This window comes from Acartia tonsa, chromosome 7 (genome assembly GCF_053477335.1).
Source record: "Acartia tonsa isolate MP-2025a chromosome 7, ASM5347733v1, whole genome shotgun sequence".
In the NCBI taxonomy this organism is placed as follows: domain Eukaryota; kingdom Metazoa; phylum Arthropoda; class Copepoda; order Calanoida; family Acartiidae; genus Acartia; species Acartia tonsa.
This window is the reverse complement of record NC_137266.1, coordinates 43704843-43732706: the sequence shown is the minus strand read 5'-3', so window position 1 is coordinate 43732706 and position 27864 is coordinate 43704843. Positions and strand designations below refer to the sequence as shown.

The 27864-nt window shown below is 30.0% G+C and overlaps 1 protein-coding gene across 2 annotated transcripts in view; it reads right to left on the bottom strand.

Annotated features, from left to right (window-relative positions):
* LOC145323816 (ras GTPase-activating protein raskol-like) overlaps positions 1-27864 on the bottom strand; it is a 122664-nt gene that overhangs the window by 29109 nt on the left and 65691 nt on the right. For both annotated transcript variants that reach the window (XM_080166374.1, XM_080166372.1), the window contains exons 5-7: positions 8858-8926; positions 8270-8335; positions 7287-7358 (exon numbers count right to left, since the gene is read on the bottom strand). In XM_080166374.1, coding sequence (XP_080022500.1) covers positions 7287-7358; positions 8270-8335; positions 8858-8926 — 207 coding nt within the window. The remainder of the gene's footprint in view (positions 1-7286; positions 7359-8269; positions 8336-8857; positions 8927-27864) is intronic.

The following is a 27864-nucleotide window of genomic DNA, read 5'->3' as shown; positions in this document are numbered from 1 at the left end:
AAATTATAAAATCTTCCAAAAAAAATTAAAAATCTTCTAAAATCATACCAGGGATATAAATGAGATACCAGGGATATAAATGAGATACCAGGGATATAAATGATATACCAGGGAAATAAATGAATATTTACATCCACTATTTAAGGGGTTGTTTATATGGGAATGAATATTTACATCCACTATTTAAGGGGTTGTTTATATGGGAATGTTTTGTTATACGATAAATTGATGTATATTTCAAATGATGATAAACAAAAACAATTGTTTGAAAGGTTTCAATACTTTTTGCCTATAAACAACAAATAAGATAATATGATTACAAAACTTTGGGTACCAGAGCTGGATCTTTAAATCATTTTAGTGGTGAGCCAGATCGGGGTGCGCCGAATTTCCGCCAATCACAGCGCGGCATTTCATAAAATGCTGTGCTCTCATTGGTGGAAAGTTGGCTCACCCCGATCTGGCTCACCACTAAAATGATTTAAAGATCCAGCTAAGGTTTAATTTCAACTCTAATATCCCCTCCCTCCCTGAGTATTAAGAAATAATAATTTTTGCCAAGTCAGGACACGTTTTTAATCACAACGGTTACATTGCGAAATAATTTAATAATCTTGGGGACTAAACTTGCGGTGTGCTTTCCCTTCCGCACATTTATGACATTAGCAGAACCGCAAATGATTACAACAGCAATCACAGGGGGCAAGGGGACAATGGACTGTAAATTATAGTGGTACCCAAAGTTTATAAATAACCGCATAACATGAATAGTTGGATTAAAAAGTTTGGATACCTGAGATTGGTTCCAAACTTTTCAACCAACATTATTAATCTACAGAAGGGTTAATAATGTTTATTATATCCGGGAATGTAAATAAATTTTTTATCCGCTGTTTTATCCCTGTCTTTATCTACATGTTATTGTGTTGTTTTGCGATTATGAAACACTATGCTGATAGGGTAATATGTGGAAGGGATAACACACCCTCCACCCCCAAAAAAGCCTCATAATGGCCATAAAATTATAAATTTTAATTGTTTCATAACGTTATTGCTTTTTCAAAGGAATAGGTTTATTTACAATTTTAGTAGCGCCGCTACTTAATAGTTCATGTATTGGCGTGCCGTTTCTAATCTCAATATTTTTTGAATCCATCCTAATATATAAAGTATTTGTTTGTTCATTAAGATCTTGCTAGCCACAGAACCGATTGAGTTCTCTAATATTCTCGGTGTGGTTTTAGACTATTCTACTACCTTACCTCTCCAAGATGCTAATGATGCAGCCGTTAGTTAACAAAATTAAAACTTTAATAGCTTTTTAAGCTTCAATTATGTCATAAAATACTTTGTCATATGTTCTATTATTAAATAGGACGTATAAAGTGTTTAATATGTCTTGTCAAATGCTATTAAATAATTGCGATTATTATTATATAACCAAGGATAATTATGTTTATAAGTAGTACAGCAATAAAAACAAATCAAAATGTATTCTATAGACATGGCAAGGGTAGGATAACCCTCCTGAAAGGATTGACATGTCAAAAATTATGTTTTTTTTATTATGTCAACATAACAATGTAGTCATAATGTCATTAAAATCAGAGATCTAAAGGGATAAGACAATGATCGATAAATTGATGTACATCCCCAATGGTGATACCTAAAATTAACCCTTGTGTAGATTACAGTTAGTACTTGAAACGTTTGGAAACTCAATTTAATAAACCAACCAATCTAAATTCAAAAGGTTTTTGAGACAACGAATAAGAAAACGTTATTATAAGACTTTAGGGACTAGTGTAATAAACAGCCCAATGTCCCCTCCCTCCCTGCATTAAAATATTATTATTTTGATAATATATCCATGTCAGTTAGGAACTCCTCATTTATTGGCCCTGCAATGCAAAAGGCCCTGTATCAAAAAGCGTTTTGAACCCTGCATAAAAAAACAGGACCATGCTTGAAATGTTTTTGTTGTTGTTGCTGTTGCTGTGTATTGCTTTTTTTGTACAATAAAAGATTAATAGATTAAATCATGATTTTATTACTATTCAAATATATCAATGAATAAAGACTTTAAGCCATTTTTAAAGATATCAAAAATATATAAAATACAGATAAATTTTAGGCTTTTAATACTGAAACTACGATTTCATTAAACTTTATGCTTTTTTGTGATTTTGGGAGTTCCGAAATTATCAAATTTTCGGAGAGTTTTTGTCTTTTTTTGTATTTGTTTGTTTGGTTTAAAATAAAAGACACGAAAATCAAATTGAAAGGTTTATTGTTTGTGTTCATGAAACAAAGCTAATAAATAATAAAAGTAGCTAAACGTGTGCTGTGGAAGATTTCGTAAACAGCTAGACCTAGATAATTTCAGGGATCTCAAGTTATAAGACAATGAACGAAAATAATTTCTGCTGTAGAATAAAATCATTGATGGAAAAGTTTGGACACGGAAGGTTTGTTTATACAACAAATAAGAATGAGTTTTAAAACTTTAGGTAAGAGTAAAATTCACAGTCTAATGTCCCCTCTCTAATTTAATCTTTGAGGGGGTATTCCCCATACTATAGATGAATCCCTTGTCATGTACCTTTTTTTAAAATTTTTCTAATATGCTATGAGTATTTTTTAGTTGTTTTGTGTTTACGCCCATTCAAAGTCGCTTTATGCGGTGAATGATATACAAAAGGGGTCAAAAAGTTGCTTTTGTGTCAGATATAAAGATTTTGGATCAATTTTGGTTTTTCAAAAAGTATTGTTGATTTAACAAGAACAATAATGTAAAACTTTGGGTACATTTGTATTATTAATCAGTAAAAAAAACTATCAGTGTCCAAACTTTTCAACCAATAATTGTTATCCACAGATGGTAGGTATAATTTAAATAAATTTCGATTATAAATTTTAAACGTAATTACATAAGGTATACGCCTTTAACAGTGTAATCACTAACAATAACCTCATTACCCAATCAAGAATCCCTATTCCGTAAACACAATTAGAGCTATACGTTAATGACAAGGACAAACCGACTCTAAATATAGAAAAGCTTCGCTTTTTACAATTAAATTAAATTTAAATTTGTATAAAATAAATATTAAAACAAAAGGCTTTTGTTACTTAAAAATCTTTTTAGTGGCGAGAATATAAAAGGATCTCGACTAATTAATATAAAATAAAAGGAATAAAAGAAAATTTTAAGATTCTAGGGTAAATATTCATTATTTATTACGCTTTAAATCCAGGGATCTAAAGGGATAAGCCATTGACCTATAAAATAGTGGTTAAAACGTTTGTACACTCATCCTAAGGAAACAACCATTTAAAATTCAATAAAAGTCCTCAAAGTTGTTTAGTCAACGAATAAGAAAACTTTAATATAAAACATAGGGGACTTGTGTAATAACAGCTCATTGTGCCCTCTCTCTCTGATTTTATACGCTTTAAATCGAAATCATACAAAATAATGAAAAAATAACAATTACGTCTTTAAAAATCAAGACCGATGAAAACAAATTATATACTGTATGCTCAGCTCATTCGTACAGGGAATCTTCACCAAAAATTTTCAACTGTGTATCTTTAATAGAAGTCGAGAAAAGCTCAATTTCCCCATAGCGTTACAGACGTACTGGCGGACGGACAGACATGTAAATTATATATTAGCTTCACTGCTAAGATTTTTACTGCAATCAGATCGTTTGAATGTTTAAAGGTGATATTCTGGAAAAAAAATAGAATTGGAACGTTTTTAATTTATGAAAAATAATATTACGGTAACTTTCTTGGCTAGGTATGTTCTATTAGTGTTTATACATTGTGTATAAATATATGCAAATAGCCAAAAAATAACTAACCTAATATATTAAATAGCATTCTGTTTTATGGGTTGACCGGGCAGGGAGGGGATATTAGACTATAAATTAAACTGGTAACCAAAGCTTTATAAATTTGATTCTTTATTCGCTTGCTTAATTTTGGGTTGTACAAACTATCGTCCAATAGTTTGGGGAAGTACACTTTTTTAGTTCATTGCCCAATCACTTTACATCACTGTTGCTCACTATTGTAAGGAGGTGGAAGACCCATATTTTATCATTCAAAATCAAAATCCTATATGTAAAAACTAGAACCAAGAGTAAGAAAAGAAAACACCTAAATATAGTTTTCTGCTATCCAAATAAAATGGTTTTATTAACAAAACAAAGTTTTTTTTAAAAATATTTTTGGCAGAAACCCCAATATTTATTATTTTTTTTTATTGATCTTTAATCATTTTTTGACCTATCTTTATTATTCATTTGGGCTCTTATGATTTTCTACAATAAGGTGTATCTGTAGGTCATTCTCATTGAGGTAATTTAGGGTCTTAAGGGATAAGACAATTGCGATGAAATGGTATAAACCCCAATTAGAAAATTACTTCTTCTGTAGATTTTTAAAACCAAGCACAAATACAATTCCCCATAGTTTTAAAGCCAACGACTAATAGAACGTGCTTTAAAACTCTTGGAACCATCATTAATTAAAGATCAATGTCACCTCCCCTCCTTCTAGAGGAAAGTACATAATAGACGTACATTCCATATTATAGAGTAGCTGCGCCACTAAAATAATGGCACATATATTTTAAATATAGATTGTAATCAGACAAAAGCATATCTACCAATAATAAGATACATTCTACATATATGACTTAACCTTTTTACAAAAAGAATAATTTGGAAAATTTATATCATGGATTTTTAATAGCGAAGCTTTTATACTTGTAGATTTTAAACCTTGTAAAAGTTTGGTATAACCAAAGTAGCGTGGCAACTCTATAATCAATACAAGAAAGTTTTTAGTTAATTTTAGACATGCCTTACAGATACTATTGTTTTTTTTCTTGAACCATTGTGCAAAAATCCTCGATTGAAAACTACATAAAATGTTAAAAATATCTGTTCTAGCTTTTGGGTTATGATTTTTCCCCCACTACTATACATATTAAGAGATATAAGTTTTCCGGAATTGTAATGTAGGGAGTAGATTTGAAATCTGCATCAAATTTTAAGGATTTTTTATAAAATTCGTTTTTTGTATAATTCTTTATCTAAAAGCGGAAATACAAATTAAGTTAATTAATTTTGGCATCTGTGATTGGTGAATTTAAAAAATCTGCGCTCTGATTGGATGTCGTACATCATTCAACCAATTAGAGCGCAGGTAGTTTAAAATCCACCTATCCTATTGGTCAAAATTAATTAACTTAAAATGTATTTTCGCTTTTAGATAAAGAATTTTACAAAAAACGAATTTTATAAAAAATCCTTAAAATTTGATGCAGATTTCAAATCTACTCCCTACATTAAAATTCCGGAAAACTTATAACTCTTAATACATATGTACAAGCTACACATATCATTGATTGCTTATTTAACTGTTTATTCAGTTTAAGGCGAAAGGAGGAGGGCTCCAAAAAGTTGCATTTTTTTGCTGTAGCGCATCGTCATTGTGTCACAAAATATAATTCTTTATACATAATATTCTTGTTTACAAAGACTATTGCGCATTGGCAATAAAACTTTCAAATGGGTTATTTATACTGTATTATAGTTTGAAGTTCTTTTTTTCTTGTCTGCAGAGGTAAATTCTTAATAAAAAAATTTGCCCCACTAAAATCAGTTTGCCCCACTAAAATTTTAGTGAGGCAATATTATCCCCTCTAAATTTTTAGTTTGCCACACTGATTTTAGAAAGGCAAAAGTTTTTTAAGAATTCACCTCAGGTCTGTCTGGTTTAAGGGATCTTAAGTGATAAGCAAATGGACAATAAATTCAGGATAAAAAAATTACCTCTTCTGCAGATTTACATTATTGTTTAAAAAGTTTGAACATTTCTGATTTTTTTTATTTATTTTCAATTTAATAATCTTAAATAAAGTTTGTAAGCCAACGAATAAAGAACCGTGGTTATAAAACTTTGGGTACCAATTTTATCCAAGATTTCCTCACTCCCGGAGATTTATTTAAAATTTTGTATCACTTCTAAAAAACGTCGCGTTATTTTGAAAGTTCATTAGTGAGAACCATAGGGCATTCATAATAGAAAGGACCTCAAACCCCCAAAAACATCATTAAGAAAGGTCTCATTTTACAGTAAGCAATTTGAATTGAAAACTATAAACTAAAGAGGCTAAACTACCTTTATCTTTTTGATAACTTATTAGATATTAAGCTGTAAATAACACCCAAAGTTTTATAAGACGCCATATTATTAGTTGGCTTTAAACTTTGGGTACTTTTATTGAATTTTGATAAGAATGTAAGCTAGTAGTATTTTGACTTTTCTAACAATAATTTAATACATGTAATGTAATGTTTATCATCATCGGGGATTTAGATAAATTTATCTTTAATTGTCTTATTCCTTTATATCCCTGGATATTAAACAACAATCATAAGTAAACAGTAATCTATTCATTTCCCCAACTGTACAAGACATACTTTATTATCATTTTTTCATAGGTTTTATGGCTTTGTTTTTAGAAGCGAAGCTACTTTGTAATTTGAAATAACGCAAAACAGTAAACATGGAAAAGACAATTTACTAGGCAGCTATTAAAAATAAATAACGGATTTTTTAGATAGATAAATATATAGTTTGATTAAAAGGTATATAATTATATAGAAAAGTTAAATATATAGATAGATAGTACAACTATATGGATGTATATTAAGAGATATAAGTTTTCCGGAATTTTAATGTAGGGAGTAGATTTGAAATCTGCATCAAATTTTAAGGATTTTTTTTATAAAATTCGTTTTTTGTAAAATTCTTTATCTAAAAGCGGAAATACATTTTAAGTTAATTAATTTTGACCAATAGGATAGGTGGATTTTAAACTACCTGCGCTCTAATTGGTTGAATGATGTACGACATCCAATCAGAGCGCAGATTTTTTAAATCCACCAATCACGGATGCCAAAATTAATTAACTTAATTTGTATTTCCGCTTTTAGATAAAGAATTATACAAAAAACGAATTTTATAAAAAATCATTAAAAAATTTGATGCAGATTTCAAATCTACTCCCTACATTACAATTCCGGAAAACTTATATCTCTTAATGTATATTATAACCAACCTTTAGTAAATGTAAAAATGGAAATTATCCACCTAAAACTTAACAAATCATAAGATAGGTTGAAAAATAGATAGAAGAGAGGGGATACATATATAGACATGACATCAGATAGATATATAGATGGGTGTATTATATTCTAACTAACCTTTGGTAATTGTTGAAAATGGAAGTACTCTCCCCAGAAGCACATGCCCTGCATCTTTTTACTACTTGTCCTGCGGTCCCGAAAGAAAATTATTATAATAGCAGGATGTATGACTGTGTGTCTATTATGATCCCTCAAACGGTCAAGCCGTTATACAAAAAGTATCTTTTATCTTGTTCGTTCCTGCCAATTCTAGTACTCTTAATAACACAATTCTGACATAGCAGCAGTGAAAGTTTATTTTGTGCAACGTTTGAATTTTTAAAATAGTACATAATGATTTGCCCTTAAATTAAGTGTTCTTATATACTGATAACTATTGTATGTATATCAGCTAATAGCCTAATATAGGAACGAAATAAGGGGAGAGGCGGATGTGCCACTTTTTGAAACCAAAACTATAAGTCAAAGGAACTCAACTAAAAAAAGAGTTACAGGTCTGAGATTTTGCATGGCAGTTGCTTTGTAGGGTTACAATATGGAACAGTGAAGAAACGGCGGCGCAACCGCCGAAAACCGCCGAGAAATTGCAAAAAAAAATTCGGCGGGAAACGGCGGTTTTCGGCGGTTGCGCCGCCGTTTCTTCACAGTTCCATATTGTACCCCTATAAAGCAACTGTCATGCAAAATCTCAGACCTGTAACTCTTTTTTTAGTTGAGTTCCTTTGTTGACTTTTAGTTTTGGTTTCAAAAAGTGGCAAATCCGCCTAATATAGGAACGAAATAATTATTAAAGGGTTAGAATAATGAAGGATTAATTACTACTCGGATCTTACACCAGATTATCATTTACTCTTAAAAGTGAAACTTTAAGCTGGCTAAAATAATGATCTTCTTTTACCCATCCCTTCCACTGCATTAAGAAACTGACCAATTTATGATTTCCGTGTTAGCAACCTAAATTACCTACAATATTTCTTCTGTCATAATATCCACGTATATTCTATATCCATTGCATTTGTTAGAATATAATTTTCTTTCCTTGCGTAAATCTTGTCGTCCAGATGAAGTTCACAGTAATACTTTTTCTTATCAGACAATCCTTTAACCTAGAATACAGTATTATTTTTAGTAGCGTAGCTATTTTATAACTAGGGAATATATGTCTGTACGTCATTCTGTCCGCATAAGTTAGTGTAATTCACAATTATACTTTTTCTTATCCAACAATCCTTTAACCTAAAAATAAAATATTATTTTTAGGATCGTAGCTGCTATATCTCTAAGGTATGTATGTCTGTACGTCCTTCTGTCCAAATAAGTTAGTGTAATTCATAGTAATACTTTTTCTTACGTCCAAGGATGTTGGAAAAAGGGTGTTCGTTCACTCCCCATCAAACTTTTAAATCCCTCATTTTATCCCCCTCAAAAAAAGACTTAGACGACCTTGCATTCACCAAGAATAAAAAATAATAAATATAGGAAGCCTAGATGGCCAATTCCTTAATTGGACCAATTGTAAAACAGTTTAGGAACATTAACAATCCGACTATTTTATAGGTTAAAACGTGTACAATACGTATAAAACAATCCCCCATAATTCCCTCTACCCAAAACAATAAAAATGTTACCTCGTAGACCCAAATTTTGAGACTGTTGTCTGTACGGCGTCTGTCCTCGACTGGGGTTAACGTTTTCCTGTTGTTTGCACACAAATTATTGTCATTGTATTTTTCATATTCATTATTGAATTTAAAATTTTGTACATATTTTTTTCTACATATTCCTAAAAATATACCTAAGGCAATTTAGATTTAACTAACAAATAACAAAAATAGGTATATTTCTTTATTTTAAGCTCAGGTGGATTTTTTTCTAATTAATTGTGCATTAAAAAACCTTTTTATTGCAAAAAATTCGCAAATTAACCACCCAAAATTTCTTTGATAATTAAGTTTTTTTTAAATTCTAATTTCAACCGTCTATTAGATAATTAAAAAGAGGATGACCACTCTAATTTTATCTCTATTATAAAGATATAAAGTTACTACAGTGCTGATTAGCAGTATTTAAATCAAAACAGCAAAATTAAAACAAAACTGGAATAATATTGCAGTAAATAGCGCAGCAAAAATAGGAAAAGAACAGTAACAAGTAAAACAGTAAAATATTGATTTTTGTCAACCAATCAAAATTTAATTAAAGTACCCAAAGATATGAAGACAACGAATTTGAGTACTATTATTGAATTATGGGTACTTGTATAATTTACAGTCCATTGTCCCCTCCCTCCCAGGCTATTTTTGCACTTTTGAGTTATGGCAAAATTTTTGCAGAATTATTGGCACATCCTGATTAGCAGAGTGCAAATAAAAAGTTGCCCATTCACTTCCGCAATTTATCACATGATCCTAATATTTCATATTCGCATAAAGATTAGAGTAAAACAATAGAGGGGTAAGGGGTTAAATAACTGTATGTCCCAGACCCGAGGACCTTTTTTTTGAAAATCAACCAATAGCGTCGGGAATATTAACAAAGCCAAGTCGCATCCAAAGAGCAGAGAGAAATTTGCTAGCAGACGAAAAAGGTCATAAAAAGGGGAATCCAGGTAGTTTTCTAGTTATACATCTATATTTATAAATTTATTGCATAAAGACACACTAGCAAAAAAAAGAAGGTGTTTAATAGTAAGTGTGAAGCAAAGAGATGAAACAGTTTGTGAAATTGTAATAAAATGCATTTGTGCTGATTTTCTAATGTGAAACATGTGCGGAGGCGAAGGCACACCCAAAATAAAATTGCGGCAGAGTCAAATTTCTTGTAAGGTCAATCTATTTTCACGGTCGGCTGTTTTAGCACAGCTTCTCTAGAGTTAGGGTATGTTCTTCAGTCCGTCTGTTCGTTCCATAATTTGTCTACCTTTTAATTAAGTCCTTCATTACTTTCATAAAGATTTCTCTATTCAAACTTAATAGAACTTAATAAATAAAAATGCTTTAAGTTTGGCAAAAAAAAGGCAAATTATTTATATGTATGAAAATAAGAAATGGATATAGAATATACGTTGATATTATGACAAGGGAGTAATTGTCGTCAATTTAGGTTGCTAACATGGGCATCACTTATTGGTCACTCCGTTCATCTAATTGGAGAAGAGGGGATGAAAGAATGGTTATTTTAGCCAGTTGCAAGTTCCACTTTATTAGAGTACATGTTATAATAAATCCATTAATTCAAAAATAAAACTATTGTTACAAAAATTGACAATTTTACTGTATGTATGTAAAACATCTGTAACAGTAAAAGAGATCATATTTCATTAAACATTTCGTTTGTTTAATCATTGAGTCTGGCTACTCTATAATTAACCTTTGCAATAGTCATTTTCCTTATAAACGGGGAGGGAGGGAATATTGGACATTAATTTTTATAAACACTATTTTTCATTCGTTGTCTTAAAAAAGTTGGTTACTTTTAAAAAATCAAACTAGCAATATCCAAACTTTTCAATTAATAATTTAACATCAATAATGGGTAATTTTGTTTGATCATCATTGGGGAAGTACAGTGCATTAATTTACCGTCTGTTTTCCTATCCCTTATATACTTTTAAATCCAAATTTTCCTTATTTATTTGACGGCTGGATTTTGCTAAAAACACATGAAACAAAATTTGCATATTTTTTGTTCTTTATTAATCGGAATGGTTATATATTCATAATTCTTTTATTATCTAAGAATTTAATCATTACATTTTTTCTTTCACATATCTGCATAAGAATCCCAATTATTTTGATTAATATCTTATATCATATCTATCTTGTACAATGTCTGTCTGTTTTTATAATACATAAGATACAAGGGGGTGCGCCCCTAGGATCTACAGAAAAATAGTCTAAAACCATACATGTACCCTCAATATTGTATAGTCTTATATTCGTTGACTTAAATTACTTGGGCTTTTAATTAAATCTTGATTGGGTGATACAAAATAGCAATGATTAAACTTTTTTTTACCAATAAAATATTTCTCCATTGTCGTATCCCTTAAGATCCCTGAAATTTAGTGACCCATTTACATATGCAGTGCAGTGTGTCTTCACAATCGCATAGTGTTTCATATTCGCGAAAAATGACAAAATAGTAAATGTTATAGAGGGAGTTTTTACTGTTTAATCATGACAATATAGCATAAACGGAAGGGTGTTTTGTAATAATATGCGGTTCTGATGGATTTGATAATGTGCTATATTTGCGGAAAGGAATACACACCATATATGTATATATATTTATGGACAGTTAGCTTTTTCATAAAAAAAAGTGGCTCCACAAAGAAGCAAAAATTGTAGATTTTCTGTAAGATTTTTTAAACAGGAAGACATGTTAATAGAAGACAATCATCGCCCTAATATCATTCAACTAAACAAATGGGTACATTTTAAAATCTTTTTAAAAAATGGTAAATCTTTTATTGATAATTTGTAGGACCTAGAAACTTATCTTTTGACTTATTTCTAACAAGCAAGTCCAGAGGCCGAATCTTAAAAATCTTAACACAATTTAAACGAATGAAATCGTACATTAGTAGAACAGCTACTATAAAATTATGGTATATCCGTATTCCGTAGGTATATTAGTCAACCTATATTAAAGAGCAAAAAACACACAAACAAATATGCAGAAAGTAACAGGATGTGTGTGTTTGTAGCGAAGGATCTTAATAACCGCTGAACCGTTAAGGTTCTCCTTTTAGGTACTCTTCATGTTTCCCAATTTAAAGATTTTTCTCTAATTATACTGTATTATAAATTACTGTTCATTAACATATTGCCAATGCTACGCTACTTATTATATTTTTAATTTTAAGAATCGGACCGCAGATGTTTTAGGCATCATTGAAAATGAGACAAACTAAATAACTAGAAAATTTAAATTCTTATCCTAATACCTACACCGAAAGTGAATGGATAATGGTCTTTGAATGAGTCTTTTACTAAAATGGACTCATTCTACCATTCGGCGCTTAGGATTATAATTTATTGTCCTCTTTAAAAGCGAAGCTTTTCTATAATTAGGGTCGGTCCGTCCGTACGTCCGTCCGTCCGAGATAGTTAGCTTTTATTCGTTAATTTAGGCATGTTAAAATTGTCCTATCGATTTCAAACTTTGCATGGTGATTCCTGTAGTAGTTAGGTACGACTTAGAAAGCGTAGCAACTCTACAATCGTTACCAGAATGTCCGTACGTCCATTTTAAACATGTTGATTTTTTTACTTTTTTAATAACAATTTTTTATGTGATAAAATCATCCTTTCGATCTGATTTTTTGATTACTGATTCCTATTACAATAAGGTATAATATTATGAGCAAAGCATCTCTACAATCAAGCATTAAAAATGTCAGTATGCCCTTAAACAGAATTCTGTATTTAAGAAGTTTTTTCAACAAATATACGTATAATTTTGTCAAACCTTTATTTTCATATTTTGTATATTCAGTTCTGACACTCAAAAAAAGTTAATGTTCGTCTGTCATATCGTTTCAGAGCTTCGCTTTTATGGATGTTGTCATCCTTGTTATTATGTACATCATGTATTTATCTAAAAATATTCATATTTTTTGTTGAAAAAAATTAATTGACACGTTCTAAACTTGATTTTAATTAATCAGATGAAGAAAGTAAAAAAAAGGAAAGATTTTCAGATATTATCAAAAAAAACATGTATTTAACAGTTAGGTAAGGATTCTGATAAAAACGGGGTGGGATGAGACATTAGACTGTAAATTATACTGGTACCCAAAGTTTCATAATTATATTCCCTTATTGATTGGTTGGTTCAAACTATAAAGCAGTTTCCAAACTTTGCAACCAATAATAGTGGTAGTTTTGTTTATCATCATTGGGAATGTACACCAATATATCGTCCATTGTCTTATCCCTTAAGATCCCCAATGAATAGATAGATAGGAAATGCCATAATCTTAATCTACTATGTTTATTCAAATGATAAAAAGCGTAAATAATTCTACTTTTAAATTGAATCAAGTCTAAGGCTTTTGAAGAGGGAGTGTGGCTCGAACAAAACATAATCAGAATATTATTTATTATAATATTAAAAGCTTAGATCAACCAATCAAGATTTGATAATAAATTAATAGCCGACGAGTGAGAATGTCCATGATTTATAATACAATGTTCCCTTCCTCCATGCTTATAAGGGTTGAATAGTCTAAACCTTACAAGCCTAAAACATGCCCCGAACAATAAGAAGCTTTTCTTGAAATAAAAAGTTACAACAAAAAATATTGCTTTTTAAGCGCAACATATGTTATTTAAAATCCTTTGAAAATAAGTTTAATACAGACACTTAAAAAGGATTAAATCTACTTGTAATATTTTTAAAGCAAGAACGATTACATTCAAATGTTTTAAAAGGAGGAGAAACATTGGACCGTAAATTACATTGGTACCCAAAGTTTTATAACATCATTTCCTCAAAACTTTGGGTTCATTTATTTAATTTTAATTAGTCGGTTCTAAACCTTTAACCAATATAAACCTACAGAATGGGTAATACTTTTTTTATAATTAGTTATTGTTCATTGTCTTTTCCCTTTAGAATTCCAATTTCAGCTTAAATTTTAGGTATATTATCTCCCAAAATATCAAATAGTACATATGTATTACATAACCAAAAAATCAGCATTTCATAACTTAATAAGAAACAAAATATGGTATTACATTCGCTTATAATATCTTATATAAATCTAATTTTTCTCTCTAAGGATCAATTATTTTTGATATTCTATACTTTTGATATTTCATATCAATAGAAGGGGTAATTTTGATATTTTAATTAGAGTTGTACATCAAGGGGGGGTGGGAGTTTTGAAACATTTGCGTAAACAGTGAGTATAGGCTTTATCTTTGGACTGAGAGGATAGTTTATTGGGGATAAAATCATTCTTATATGATGAATTTTCCCAAGTTTTAAGATTTTTTGGATAGGCCTCCAGGTTCCGGAGCTCCAGGCCTCCAGGTCCTCTCTGTACAGGTAAAAATTAAAAAAATAAATTTTTTTTTAAAGAGTTAGAAGTCAACCTATGAAACAAAATATGCATATTTTTGAATGTTATTCACATATTTGAAGAAAAAAATGCATATTTTGTTTCAAAAGTTGACTTCTATCTCTTCAAAAAATTTTTTTTTTTCATTTTTACCTGTACAGAGAGGACCTGGAGGCCTGGAGCTCCGGAACCTGGAGGCCTATCCAAAAAATCTTAAATCTGGGGGAAATTCACATATAAGAATGATTTTATCCCTAATAACCTATCCTCTCAGTCCAAAGATAAAGCCTATACTCACTGTTTACGCAAATGTGTCAAAACTTCCCCCCCCCCTTGATCATATATTGTCTTATCCCATGGTAAAAACTGTTTAAATACGGCGTAATTTATATTAAACAAGGATGACAACATCCATAAAAGCGAAGCACCGAAACGGTAGGACAAACGGACATTACCACTTGTATAATATCTGAATTGAATAATCAGAACATAAAAGTATAAGGGTCGAAGCAAAATTGTAAGTATATTTGTTGAAAAACTGCTTGATACAGGATAATGTTTATGGATATACTTACATTTTTAGGACTTGGTTATAGAGTTGCTTCGCCTATAATATTGTTCTTTGTTGTCCCAGGAATCAATACACCATAAATCAGATAAATCCGATAATTAGATCACATAAATATTTGTTGTTAAAAAAGTAGAAAAATCGACATGTTTAAATTGGACGTACGGACATTCTGGTAATGATTATAGAGTTGCTACGCTTTCTAAATCGTACCCAACTACTACAGGAACCAGCATGCAAAGTTTGAAATCGATAGGACAATTATAACATGCCTAAATTAACGAATAAAAGCTATCTATCTCGGACGGACGGACGTACGGACGGACCGACCATAATTATAGAAAAGCTTCGCTTTAAAAAAAAACATGTTCTAAAACTTTTAAAGTCAGCCTTTTTAATGCATTCATTTTATTACATTAAAATTACTTTTACGTCTTTCAAAAACAAGAATCAATCTTTTTAATAGCGTAGCTTCCCTATAACTAGGTTATGTCTGTTTGAAGTTACGTTGCCATTATTAATTTACATTTTTCTTACTTCTGTGCGTGTACATATAAATATCATGCCTATACAGGTATCTAAAGGGATAATACAATAGCAGATAAATTGATGCACATACCTAATAATGTTTCACAAAATTACCCATTCTGTAGATTAGTAATTGAAACGTTTGGGCACTTAATAAAGCAACCAATCAATGCTCATTAAAAGTCCCCAAAGTTTTTAAGCCAATAAGAAAAAGTTATTATGGAACTTTGGGGACTAGTGTAATAAACAGCCCATTGTCCCCTTTCTCTTTGATGCCTATAAGTTTAACCCTAAAACTATTATGCTGGTTTATAATTGGTGTGAATATAATTTCGCAAATATTCTCATACCAGCTAAAAGAATTAGAGCGTTCTTAACATGTTCTTTATATACATCCTAATTATTGGTGGAAAAGTTAACACACTGACAGTTTACACCAACCAATGAGGTTTTAATAAAAGTACCCAAAGTTTTCAAGTCGAAGAAGGAAAGATAAGGTTTATAGAACTTTGGATACGTATATCATACTTGGTCAAATGCCCCCTTTCTTTCTACCAGCATTTTGTGCTGTTGTATAAATATGCTTTTCTGGTCATAAAAAATATGCAGTATTAAATGCACATCTTTTAACGACATATTCTTTAGCGCAGTTATCGCAAAACCAAAATTGTTATTTCAACGTTTAGATAATGTAACAGAAAATAATATATTTAGCAACTCAATTGCAGTTTTCTAGTTTATAGCCTAAAACCTGAACTGATAACAATGATCATTCGAGTCAATAATACGATCTTAATAGACAAACATATGTACATACATTCAGCTACTTCTTTCGTAATTTTTTTTGCAATTTTGACTAAACATAAAACCTAAATTGTTAAAGAGCGACAACTAAGTAATTTTTAAAATCGCAGCTTTTCTTCATTTACGGTTTGTCCGACCGTCTGTCTGTACATCTTCAACTGATATCCCTGTGCATTATTTTAGAATGTCAGTACGTCCATTTTCGATATGTTTTAGCTAAGTGACTTTATGCATAAATCTATATAATTGAGCTTTGCTTTAATGGAAGTTGTTATCCTTGTTATTCTACAGTTATCATAATTTATGGACGGACATTTATGCCCAAATACTAATAATTATCTTAAATTATTATAGTAAGGTTTTTATTTTCTATAATTGTCTTATCTTATGAGAATTTAGCAACTGGATGTGTTTGTGTGTGTGGGTAAGAGTGTACATTAAGATCTCGTAAAAAAGGGGATATATTGGTCTACTATGGAAGCATAGTTATAATCTTGGGCAGGTTTAAGGATATTTTGAGGCGCTTACATAATTAGCCCTTAGAATAAATCATAGTGGTACCCAAAGTTTTAACCCTGTCTCTCATTAGTTGGCTAAAAAATTTTGGGTAGTTTTATTAAATCTTGATTGGATGGTTAAATCTAGAAGTGTCAAACCTTTCCACTTATAATTGTTATCTACTTTTTCCTAACATTGCATTGGGAATGTACCTTACCCTATCTCTTACCCCTTCCCAGAAAGACAATAGGCGGAGCCACTAGTATATCTTTATAAAATTACTTATTATTATAGTTATTTAAAGTGGATACAAGTTTCTAGTAGTTATACTGTTTGCTAGCCAAAATGTCGACATAAATATCAGTCTTATGACAGTAATTGAACCTTTCATCGACAGAAACCAATGATATCTCAAGTCAGGACAATACTCCTAAGTCTAACACGTATCTTATTGGCAGGTTAAAAAGCCAACCAACGGTTGGGGGGTCAACAAAATTAAAAATTAATTTTCAAAAAATGCCTTTTTTCTAACTGACCAACGAGCCTTAAAAATCATAAAACTTTTAAGAATTAATTGATTAAAAAAGAAAATGTTGATTTACATTTTATAAAATAGAGAATCTACTCATTTAAAAGTTTTATGTTTGTATGTGTTTATCATTTAATCAAACACACAAAAGCGACAAATACAAGAAAAAGATAAGATTTTAAATAGCATTGATATCTACCCGTCCCTAACATATGAAGGAGTAAGGTTTTTTGTCTAAAGCTTAAGATCTCAATAAGTACTGAACCAATTGGATTCTCTATTTTAGTAAGCTTCACAAAGGTTCTTTGATAATTTTAGGCTATTCTTTTAGTCTTAGGATGGTTTCAAGCTATTTTTCTAGCCCCTCGAATACAAAGCACCTAGATGCTGGGGGCGTAGCCGTTAGTGTTAAATAAATTAACATTATTATTTTGCTTAAATTGAACCATATCGACTATGGAATAATCAATGAATGCCCTAAAAATCCTGGTCTGAACACACGCTAGTAAATCTCATAGACAATTTTTGCCTAAAACTGTCTGAAAACATCAAAATCTAATAATACACAAAAACAAGGTTGCCATTTTTTTGACAAATATTTTAATTTTTATTTATTATTTTAGAAAAAAGATTCTAACTTATATAATTAATATTTGTATGTCATTTTCCACTATTTTTATTGCAAAGAAAGATAATTTTTATCTAAAATTATCAAAATTCGGCAACCCCGTTTTTAACATGCCTGTAAGGCAATAGACTATTCAATTTTAGGCCAATTTGCCACCTCAAAAATAGCGGATTTATGGGAGATTTTAAACAAGGGTGCAGGGATGGGTACTTTGGTGATAAAAATAGTTTCACAGGATTTGGATATTCCATTATACTTGAAGTAAATAATCTTAATGAAAATACAAAATTTTAAAAAGGGGTAGTTTCACGAAATGCATTTGAACTTAATTTAGTGAACCGCATATTTTATCCTGGTTAAATGGTTAAACTACATTTATATGGCATATATTTGAAAGAATTTCAATTTTCTACCACGTAGTTTTTAAAATATCAAGACTTGAAAATTGTCTTTTTAAATTGCATAGTTCACAAAAAGACAATTTTCAAGTCTTGATATTTTAAAAACTACGTGGTAGAAAATTGAATTTATTTAAAATATATGCGATATAAATGTAGTTTAACCCATTAACTAGGAAAAAATATGCGGTTCACTAAATTAAGTTCAAATGCATTTCGTGAAACTACTCCTTTGCCTTTTTTTACACTCTAACATGAGGCAAAAAAAGTTGTCCTACAAGTAGAGCAGCATAGAGAAACCCAAAATATTTTTTTAAAGAATAGTAAAGTATTATATGGCGAACAGTCGGAGAAAACCTTAAGTTATTAATATTACAATAAAACAACGAAATAGTTAAGCTAGAATGAAGGTTTTTATAATAATAATATCTAAACCATATCTATCAGTATCTGAGACTTAATAAAAAAAATTGGCAGATAAAATCTCTAATTTTTAGCCATTATTATATCATTCATATTATTTATATGCTTTAATTCTTTATTTTTAATCTAAATGTTTTTCCACTTTTTAAATATAAAAGCAGGGATTTTGAGGGATAAGATTATGAATGATAAATTCATTTACATCCCCAATGATAATAAACAAAATTGCCCCTTATGTACATTAAAATTATTTGTTGAAAAGTTTGAAAACTACTAGTTTTTAATTAACCAATCAAAATTAAATTACTAAAAGTTTTTTAGCCAACGAATAAGATAGCTTGTTTTTTCTGATTTATTAAGCTTTTAAGTGGATGTTGTCATCCTTGTTATTTATAGAGAACAACTATAATTTGTTTAAATAGGCATCTATCAAAAATACTTCCATACAAGATTAAGTGTGCGATCAAATACGCAGATTATCACAACCGCAGTGTTTCACAATCGCAAATAAAAAACTATTATGCAGGGATCTAAAGTGATAAGTTAATGGCCGATAAATTGATGTACATCCCCAATGATGAAACACAAAATTACCCTTTATGTAGATTACAATTGGTGATTGAAACGTTGGGACATTTATCTTTAATCCAACTAATCAAAATTCAATAAAAGTCCACAAAGTTGTAAAGTTAACGAATAAAAAAAGGTTATAATAAATCTTTGGGGACTAGTGTAATAAACTGCCCAATGTCATCTTGGTATTAGGGAGCGATTAATGACAGTAAAGAAAATGAGAGAAGATAGTTTTGTGCTGTTTTAACAATTTGCAGTTTGTATTTAACATTAACATTTAAATATTTATTCCAATACGAAATAATATACAAACATAGTTAAAACATAATAATAATAAAAAGATAAAATTAAGACATAAATCGATCCACATAGAACGAATAAAAGAAACAATGTGTATGTTAGGCTTAGTTTGATATGAAATTAATAAAATCATATATTATATTGTTATTCAAGCCAGCATTATGAAGGAGTTTACAAGTAAATTGAGATAAAAGAATAGAGTGTGCATAGAAATTGTTGTCATCCCACTTAATGAAATCGTCCTCTATGCTTATTTTTAAAGATCTATCTTTTGCAACTAAAATTAAATGGGATAATTGTAGATAGAAATCGTTTGAAAAGCCTTCATAAAACATATTGTATAAGTAAAAGTTTTCTTTTAAAAAGATGAATTCTGGCTTACTATCATTTAGAACATAATCTAGAAATAATGCAAGTTTATGTATAAAATAGGTAGGAAACACACAGAAATAGAGGGCATGTTCTGTTGAACTTATTATATTACATTTTGAACATAAATTTGAATCAGTTAATTTAAATTTATATAGTTTATTTTTACTATTTAATGTTCTGTTCATTTGTTCAAGGATAAAATTTTTATAATATAAAATAATTGGCATGCTAAATATTTTTTTTAACGACATAGAAAGCATTTCTTTGTCTGGAATATATAACTTATCACTCACTCTAGTTTTTAGTGCAGGTAGCTCACATGAGTTTTTATTTCTATGAATTAGTTTAAAATGGAGAGAAAATACAGATTTGTTCTTTAAAAAAACTGTTCCAATTGGAATCAAAAGTTGCTTTGCTCTCTTCATGCTAAACACACAATCTCTAGGAAAAGCTGTTTTTGTTGACTCTACTAGTTTACTCAATTTATTTATTAAAGAAACATCTCTAATTATATTCGATAGATCAGATTTTATGCATGGCAAAAACAATACTTTTTCATCAATTTTTCTTGTTTCAAATATGGAAGCGATGGTTAGCTTCTTAGTTTTAAGTAATATATGATTTAACAATGTGATACAAGTGCGAAAGTGAATGTACACCCACAAAATTCATAGGTTTTTAAGGCGGTCTAAAAAGCTTCCTTAATAACATAATAATTTCATTTATTTAATAATAACATATTAGCGCATGTTTTCTATAACTATCCTATAATGTAAAGTAGTAAGGTCTTTTCTTGTCTGAACCTTAAGATCTCGAAAATTGGTAGACCGCAAAAGTTAAACTTTTTAGGAAAACTTTACAAGTCTCTTGGAATGGCTAATTTTTTTACCTCTTCCGCACCCTCCTAGAGGCTAGGGGCGAAGCAACTATTCCTATAATATAAAGTAGTAAGGTTTTTAATGTCTAAAGCTAAATATCTCGGAAATTGCTGGTCTGAATAGGTTATAGTTTTTAGGTCAGATCTTGAATTATTTTGGGCTAAGGCTAAGGAGGGAAGGAACGAGTTAAAATATTATCTTTTCACATAAAAAATAGTCATACCACCTAGTATATGGGTATAATTGTCCTTGTTTTTGTGTCGATTAGTGGCAAATTACAAATTGCAAACATATGATATTAAATTTGCCTGCAAAAAAATAATTAGCAAATAAAAACCAAAAACGTTCAAACAATACAGATAATTTTGCACAATGGCAACATTGTACAAAATATTTTAAACCGACTAGAAACTACAGGTATCTATATGTCTAGATTCTGCTGTATCTTTACCAGGGTTTCGGATCCGCATTGATTGTATGCGGATCCGGATCCTCAAAATTTGGTCAGTGCGGATCCGGATCCTACCGGATCCGGTTCCGGATCCTTTACAATAAAAATAAAATCACCAAATTTTTCAAAAAAATTTTTTCTTTAATTCGAAGTCAAAAATACTTTTAATTTTCAAGTCTGAACCTAAACCTTAAAGATTGGCTCTCATCAAGAGAATGTCTGAGATTTATATAAATTTAGGTAGATTTTTCCATTTTTTCCGCATTTTTTTGAGTCCAAGGATCCGGATCCGCATTTTTTTGCGGATCCGGATCCTTGGACTCAAAAATATGCGGATCCTTGCGGATCCGGATCCGGATCCAAACCCTGATCTTTACTTTCTAGACTCTATAGTGTATGTAATCTACAAAGTCTTGATTTTTAAGTATCTACAAGGTCTAGACTCTACAGTATCTATACAGTCTACATTCTACAGTATCTTTACTTTCTAGACTCTATAGTGTCTTAGCAGTCTTCTACAGTATATGTATGTCTAGACTCTCAGTGTCTAAGCAGTCTAGACTCTCAGTGTCTAAGCAGTCTAGACTCTCAGTGTCTAAGCAGTCTAGACTCTCAGTGTCTAAGCAGTCCATACTCGACAGTGTATCTACACAGTCTAGATTCTACAATATCTTTACTTTCTAGATTCTATGGTACCAATACAGTCTAGATTCTACAGTATCTATATAAAGTGTGTTACTTTTTTATATGTTTCATCATTATTTTGCCACAACTCAGTCAAAAATGCTTACAAAACATAGCTTTTTCGACATAAAGTACTCAAATAGGTCCTTTACAAGCCCCATCATTCAGTTTTGAGATATCTCCATATTTCAATGAAAATTGACAAAAAAGGCAAATTTGGGTGTTACTTTTTTATATGCTCAAATACCATAAAATCAATAAAAAAATACTTATTTATACTTTTCTCTCATTTTTAAAGTTTGCTTCTGTTAAAGTAAATATTCTTGAAGGGATTTATGCATTGATTTATACAGAAACATAATATTGGGTGGAAATAAATTGTATCCAAAAGTATTCTTTTTGGAAAATAAGAAATTTATCCTCCATCGCCCTAGAGGACAGCTGTTGACCTCTAGTGTTCATGGTTTTGTCAAATACATGTTAAAGAAAAAATTTAGCCAAAAAAGTACATAAAAAAGTATTTTAATGTGTTAGAAAATTAAATTGTTTAACTTCAAATTTTGGGATTCTGACCTTAAAGATGCTCTTACTGGTGGTGATGGTGACCAGGAAGGCATTGAAGTACATGAGCATTATGGCAACACAACTATTGATCTATGTTTTGATTTTTATATTCCTAGCAGCCTCCAATCAAGAGAAATCCCTAAATGATTTTTTTATTCTAAAATTCATAAGGTAAATACTGTGATTTTGAAAAGTTCTTGTTATATTTTTTCATTGGAGGCTGCTAGAAATTTAAAAATCAGAACATAGATCAATAGTTGTGTTGCCATAATGCTCATGTACTTCAATGCCTTCCGGGTCACCATCACCACCAGTAAGAGCATCTTTAAGGTCAGCATCCCCAAATTTGAAGTAAAACAATTTAATTTTCTAACACATTAAAATACTTTTTTATGTACTTTTTTGGCTAAATTTTTTCTTTAACATGTACTTGACAAAACCATGAACACTAGAGGTCAACAGCTGTCCTCTAGGGCAATGGGGGTTGAATTTCTTATTTTCCAAAAAAAAAAATATTTTGAAGATCATTCATTTTCACCAAATATTAGGTTTCTGTAAAATCAATGCATAAATCCCTTCAAGAATATTTACTTTAACAGAATCAAACTTTAAAAATGAGAGAAAAGTAAAAATAAGTATTTTTTTATTGATTTTATGGTATCTGAGCATATAAAAAAGTAACACCCAAATTTGCCTTTTTTGTAAATTTTCTTTGAAATATGGAGATATCTCAAAACTGATTGATGGGGCTTGTAAAGGAAGTATTTGAGCATCTTAGGTCGAAAAAGGTCTATTTTGTAAGCATTTTTGACTGAGTTGTGGCCAAATATTGATGAAACATATAAAAAAGTAACACACTTTAGTCTATACTCAACAGTATCCCTACAGTATAGCCTCTAACATCTACTTAGAAGTCTTATATTATATTCTAATAATCTTTTTTGGCTAAACTATCTTAAATTTTAGCTGTTTTGCAAAAATGTGCAAAAAAATAATTATCAAATCAGGTTGTGTGTGTGTGTGTGTGTGTCGTAGGAAGAAATTAGAAAGACAGATTGAATTCTAATATTATGTTGTGTAATTTTCATTTTTGTTTATGCATGTAGCGCAGCTACTCTATAATTAAGGTCTGTCCGTACGTCATACCTTGTACTTAATAATAAAGTTTGATGGTTTGTCTTCGATATAATAGAGAAGCCTTTGAACATATTTAAAATGTTTTTTTTTCTTCTTCAAATGTTAGATAATCAAATTATGACTACTCTAATGGTAATTACTCTACTATTACTACCTAATTTCTTTTATTTCTTGCCTAATAATTACGTCCTACGAAATCAATTTTTAGAGCGTAGTTACTCTATATATAATTCCAACAATATCTTCCGTACGTCTATATATATATCAATCAAACTTTTAAATGATAAAGAGTGGCTTTTCTAAGCAAGTTTTTTCATTATTAAGGGTCGGTCTGTATGTCCCACCGTAAAAGATTGCATTTAATTTATGCAATTAGAATTGTCTCTCAATTTTAAACTTGACATAAATCATGTAAAAGTATGGTACAAATCAAAACAACTTCATAATCATAACTTTTTATGTGATATAATTATCCATTTATTTAACTGAATTTTTGTAATACTGATTCCAAGGACGATTGGGAACAATAAAGCATCTCTATAATAAATTCTTTAAATGTAAGTAGGTTCTTATTAAATTTTCTGTTTTTAAGTATATTCGTTTGTCTGACCTTTGGATATTTTGAGCTTAACTGTCATGGATGCTGTCATCCTTTTTATTACTATTAAAATTAGTTTAGGACTCCCACATTTGAAAATTTGATTACAATTAAATTTTTTTCTATACAAGTTTGGTAGAAAAATTATTATTTTTAAATTTGTGTGTTTTAGGACCGGTTTTAAGCCAGTGGGAAAATATTCTAACGTAGCTGGAAGTATTTTTGTATGTGGTGTAATAAGATCTCATAAAAGGCTATACCCCCATAGTATAATCCCATATAAATTAGTAAGGTTTTACCTCTGAACCGTTTGAGTGGTTTTAGACTACTTTAAAACCCTCCTTCCCCCAATTGCTACTGGCAAAGTATAATAATGTATAAAACAGTAAATTGTGATGTATATTCCCCTACCTACCACTAAGCATCTTAGCGGGATCTTATTCTTAGACTAAAAGGCGTAACCCACGATCTTTATTCTCTAGATTAATAAAAATATTTATTAAGGGTAGACATAAGTAGTCTTATAAATAAACAAATAGTAGCTTAATGTATAATACAGTAAAAAAGTATTTTAAAGGGGACTTTAAATGGATCGAGTAAAAGATAGAATAAAAAAAAATCCAAATATATTAAAACCTTATAAGTATCAAATTTTCCGATGATTTTTGCTAAAATTAAATAATACTTTATAAAAATGTCTAAAAAGTCAAACTTTTAAAAAGTATTGATGTACCATTAAATCAATTTAATATGATTTTTACTGAGACGTTTTCAAAGAAAAAAATATCTACAATATTAGAGAAATAAATGGATAATTATCTTATTGTAAAAAATAGTAAAAAGGTTCTTTTATTAACTAATATATCATTTGAGTTCTCTTTTTGGAAGCTTTACATGGGAATGGTTTTAGGCTATTTTCTGCTTTCCCTGTCCTTCGAATTAAGATGCTAGGGGCGCATTCGCAAGTATATATAAATAAACAGTATATTTTTTTTAAATTTTTAACAGGTATTATAAATAAATCAATAAATAATATTAGAAATAATCGTTAAATAACTTAATTCTAAAATTTATAATTTGTGTAACCCAAGGATAAAAGTTCCCAAAATTCAATTAAAAGAGCCATAAAAAAACACAATAAATGTTTATCCTCTTTTTCAGTTCATCAAAATGTAGCAATAAAAATTTTGGTCTTTTCAACTTTACAACAAAATTAGTTGTTTGCTACATTGCTTAAATGATGATTTTTTGCTTTAACAGAAAGCTTCTTATACAAATTACTATAGATAATCTTATTACAAATTCTGTAAATATGATTTTAGATTACTAATGAAACGGCCACTGTAAATATTAGAGTGTGTGTGGTGTGTACTGGTCTGTAAAGAGGTGTGTGTGTGATGCACTTTGTAAAAAAAAGGAATGATTCAGTCATTATAACCATAACCTACTGTAACGTTTTGATAATAAAACAGACGTACAAACTAACCATAATCATAGAACAGCTTCGCTATTTTAAAAAAATCATGTTGAAACGTGGGTACACCAAATTTTTATTAACCAACGCCACAGCCGCGGCTGTTGTAACCTAAATGTTATAAGGAACAGAACAATTGAAAATTATTTAGGTTTATTACTTACAAGGGGTGTGCGATCATCACCGTATTTGATACTATAATAATCCCATATTTTAAAATAGAAAATAAACAGGGGGGATATAGTAATTTAAGCAATAAATCTATAAATTTAGATGCATAACCAGACAAATATCTGGATCCCCCTGTTGGGGACCTTGTTCGTCTGCTAGCAAATTGCTTTCTGCTCATTTGTAGTGACTTGGCTGACGCTGTGTTAATATATACAACTCTAGTGGCTGATATTTGAAGACCCAATTGAAAGTCGGGAAGGGGAGGGGGATGTAAAGTTATTTAACCCTTTCCCTTTCTATTTTTCTACTCTAATATTTATGCTGATGTAACAATATGCGGTTCTAGTGACTTGATACATATGCGGAAGTTACTGCACAACCTAACAAAATCGTCTACAAGTTTATTGCTTACAATTGCGTATACCATTTTTTCAGTGATCTTAGGGGATAAGACAATGGGTGATAAATTTATTAACACCCCATATTATGATAAAAATGTTAGTTTTTTCCAACCAATCAAGGTTTAATACGAGTTTTTTTTTATCCAACATATGAGAAAGCATGTTCTATGATATAAAGTAGAACAATGTATGTCCCCTAAATCTTCGTATAAAACTTTTGTGCTATTATTAGAATGTAGCCATGTCATGTCGATATATAATATGTCATCAATGAACACTTTTATGCAATATATAAAATTTCAACCAAAAAGAAACAATGTAAGTTTTAGTTTTGATAGGGCTAGCCGTCTAAGAGATATAAATTAGCATTGAGATAACCAACTACTTACGTTAATTATCTAATTTAAAATCTTAATAAAAATTCAGCTATTTCCTATATCCCCCTAAAAATCTCATGTTGAATAAAAAGTTACAATCATTTGTAAAAACCCATTAAATATCTTTTACAATTAGGTGTTTACACGTAGTTGCTAGTTTTAAAATAATCTAATAGCAACGTGTGTGTACATATGTGTGTAATCAGAGAAAAAGGGGACAACGGGCTGTTTATTACACTAGTCCCCAAACTTTTATGATAACGTTTCTTTGTTCGTTGGCTTAACAACTTTGGGGACTTTAATGAATTTTGATTGGTTGATTCATTTAGTTGAGTGTTCAAACGTTTCAACAACTAAGTCTAACCTACAGAAGTGGTAATTTTGTTTATCATCATTGGGGATGTACATCAATTTATCGGCCATTGTCTTATCCCTTTATATCCTTGTCTAATTTATATTGTAGAAAAGTTCTATCGACTTATATTTTACATAGAAATTCCTTATCTAAACAATTAGATACAATGCTATAAGCACTGCAAGTCTACAATTCAAAATTTCATTAGCTTTATGAAGTAGCTTAACTACTTGCAACGGATAATTGAAAATCTACTTTTTTGATAGAACGTTTTTTACAATTGCCTGAGAGGGTGTTCAAACATTTCCGTCAAAATCAATTGTTCATAAGTATTTTAAAAGTATTTTTAAGCCAATTTAACAGTGATAGAACAATGTATGATAAATATCCCCCTCTCCGAAACGTCTTACGGAGAAATATTACCTTTGGTAGCTTGTTAATTGGGGTAAAATGTCTATTTGGCTATTAAAACAATATTTTTTTTGCTGTTTTATCTGAATATCGCCTGCGGTAACATAACTCATTTTCATTACATTTAATATGGAGCACAAAAAAACACAAACAAAAGGAGACATTGACTCTTAAAAAAAAAGTGTTTCTAAAAAAAGTTTATTACAACACAATATACATCCCCCCCCCCCCCTCAACTTTTACTTTAATCCTATCCCTAAATACTCATGAAATTTGGAGGAAGTGGGCTGAAAAATAGTCTAAAAACCTTACAAGCCTTGAATATGAAAATACAATGCCCTAAAAACTTTCTGGGACCAATGTTAAGCTTCATTAAAAAGTAAAAATCGTAAGGTTTAATAATTACTAAAATCTTAATGGAAGAAAAAAAACATTACTAATAAA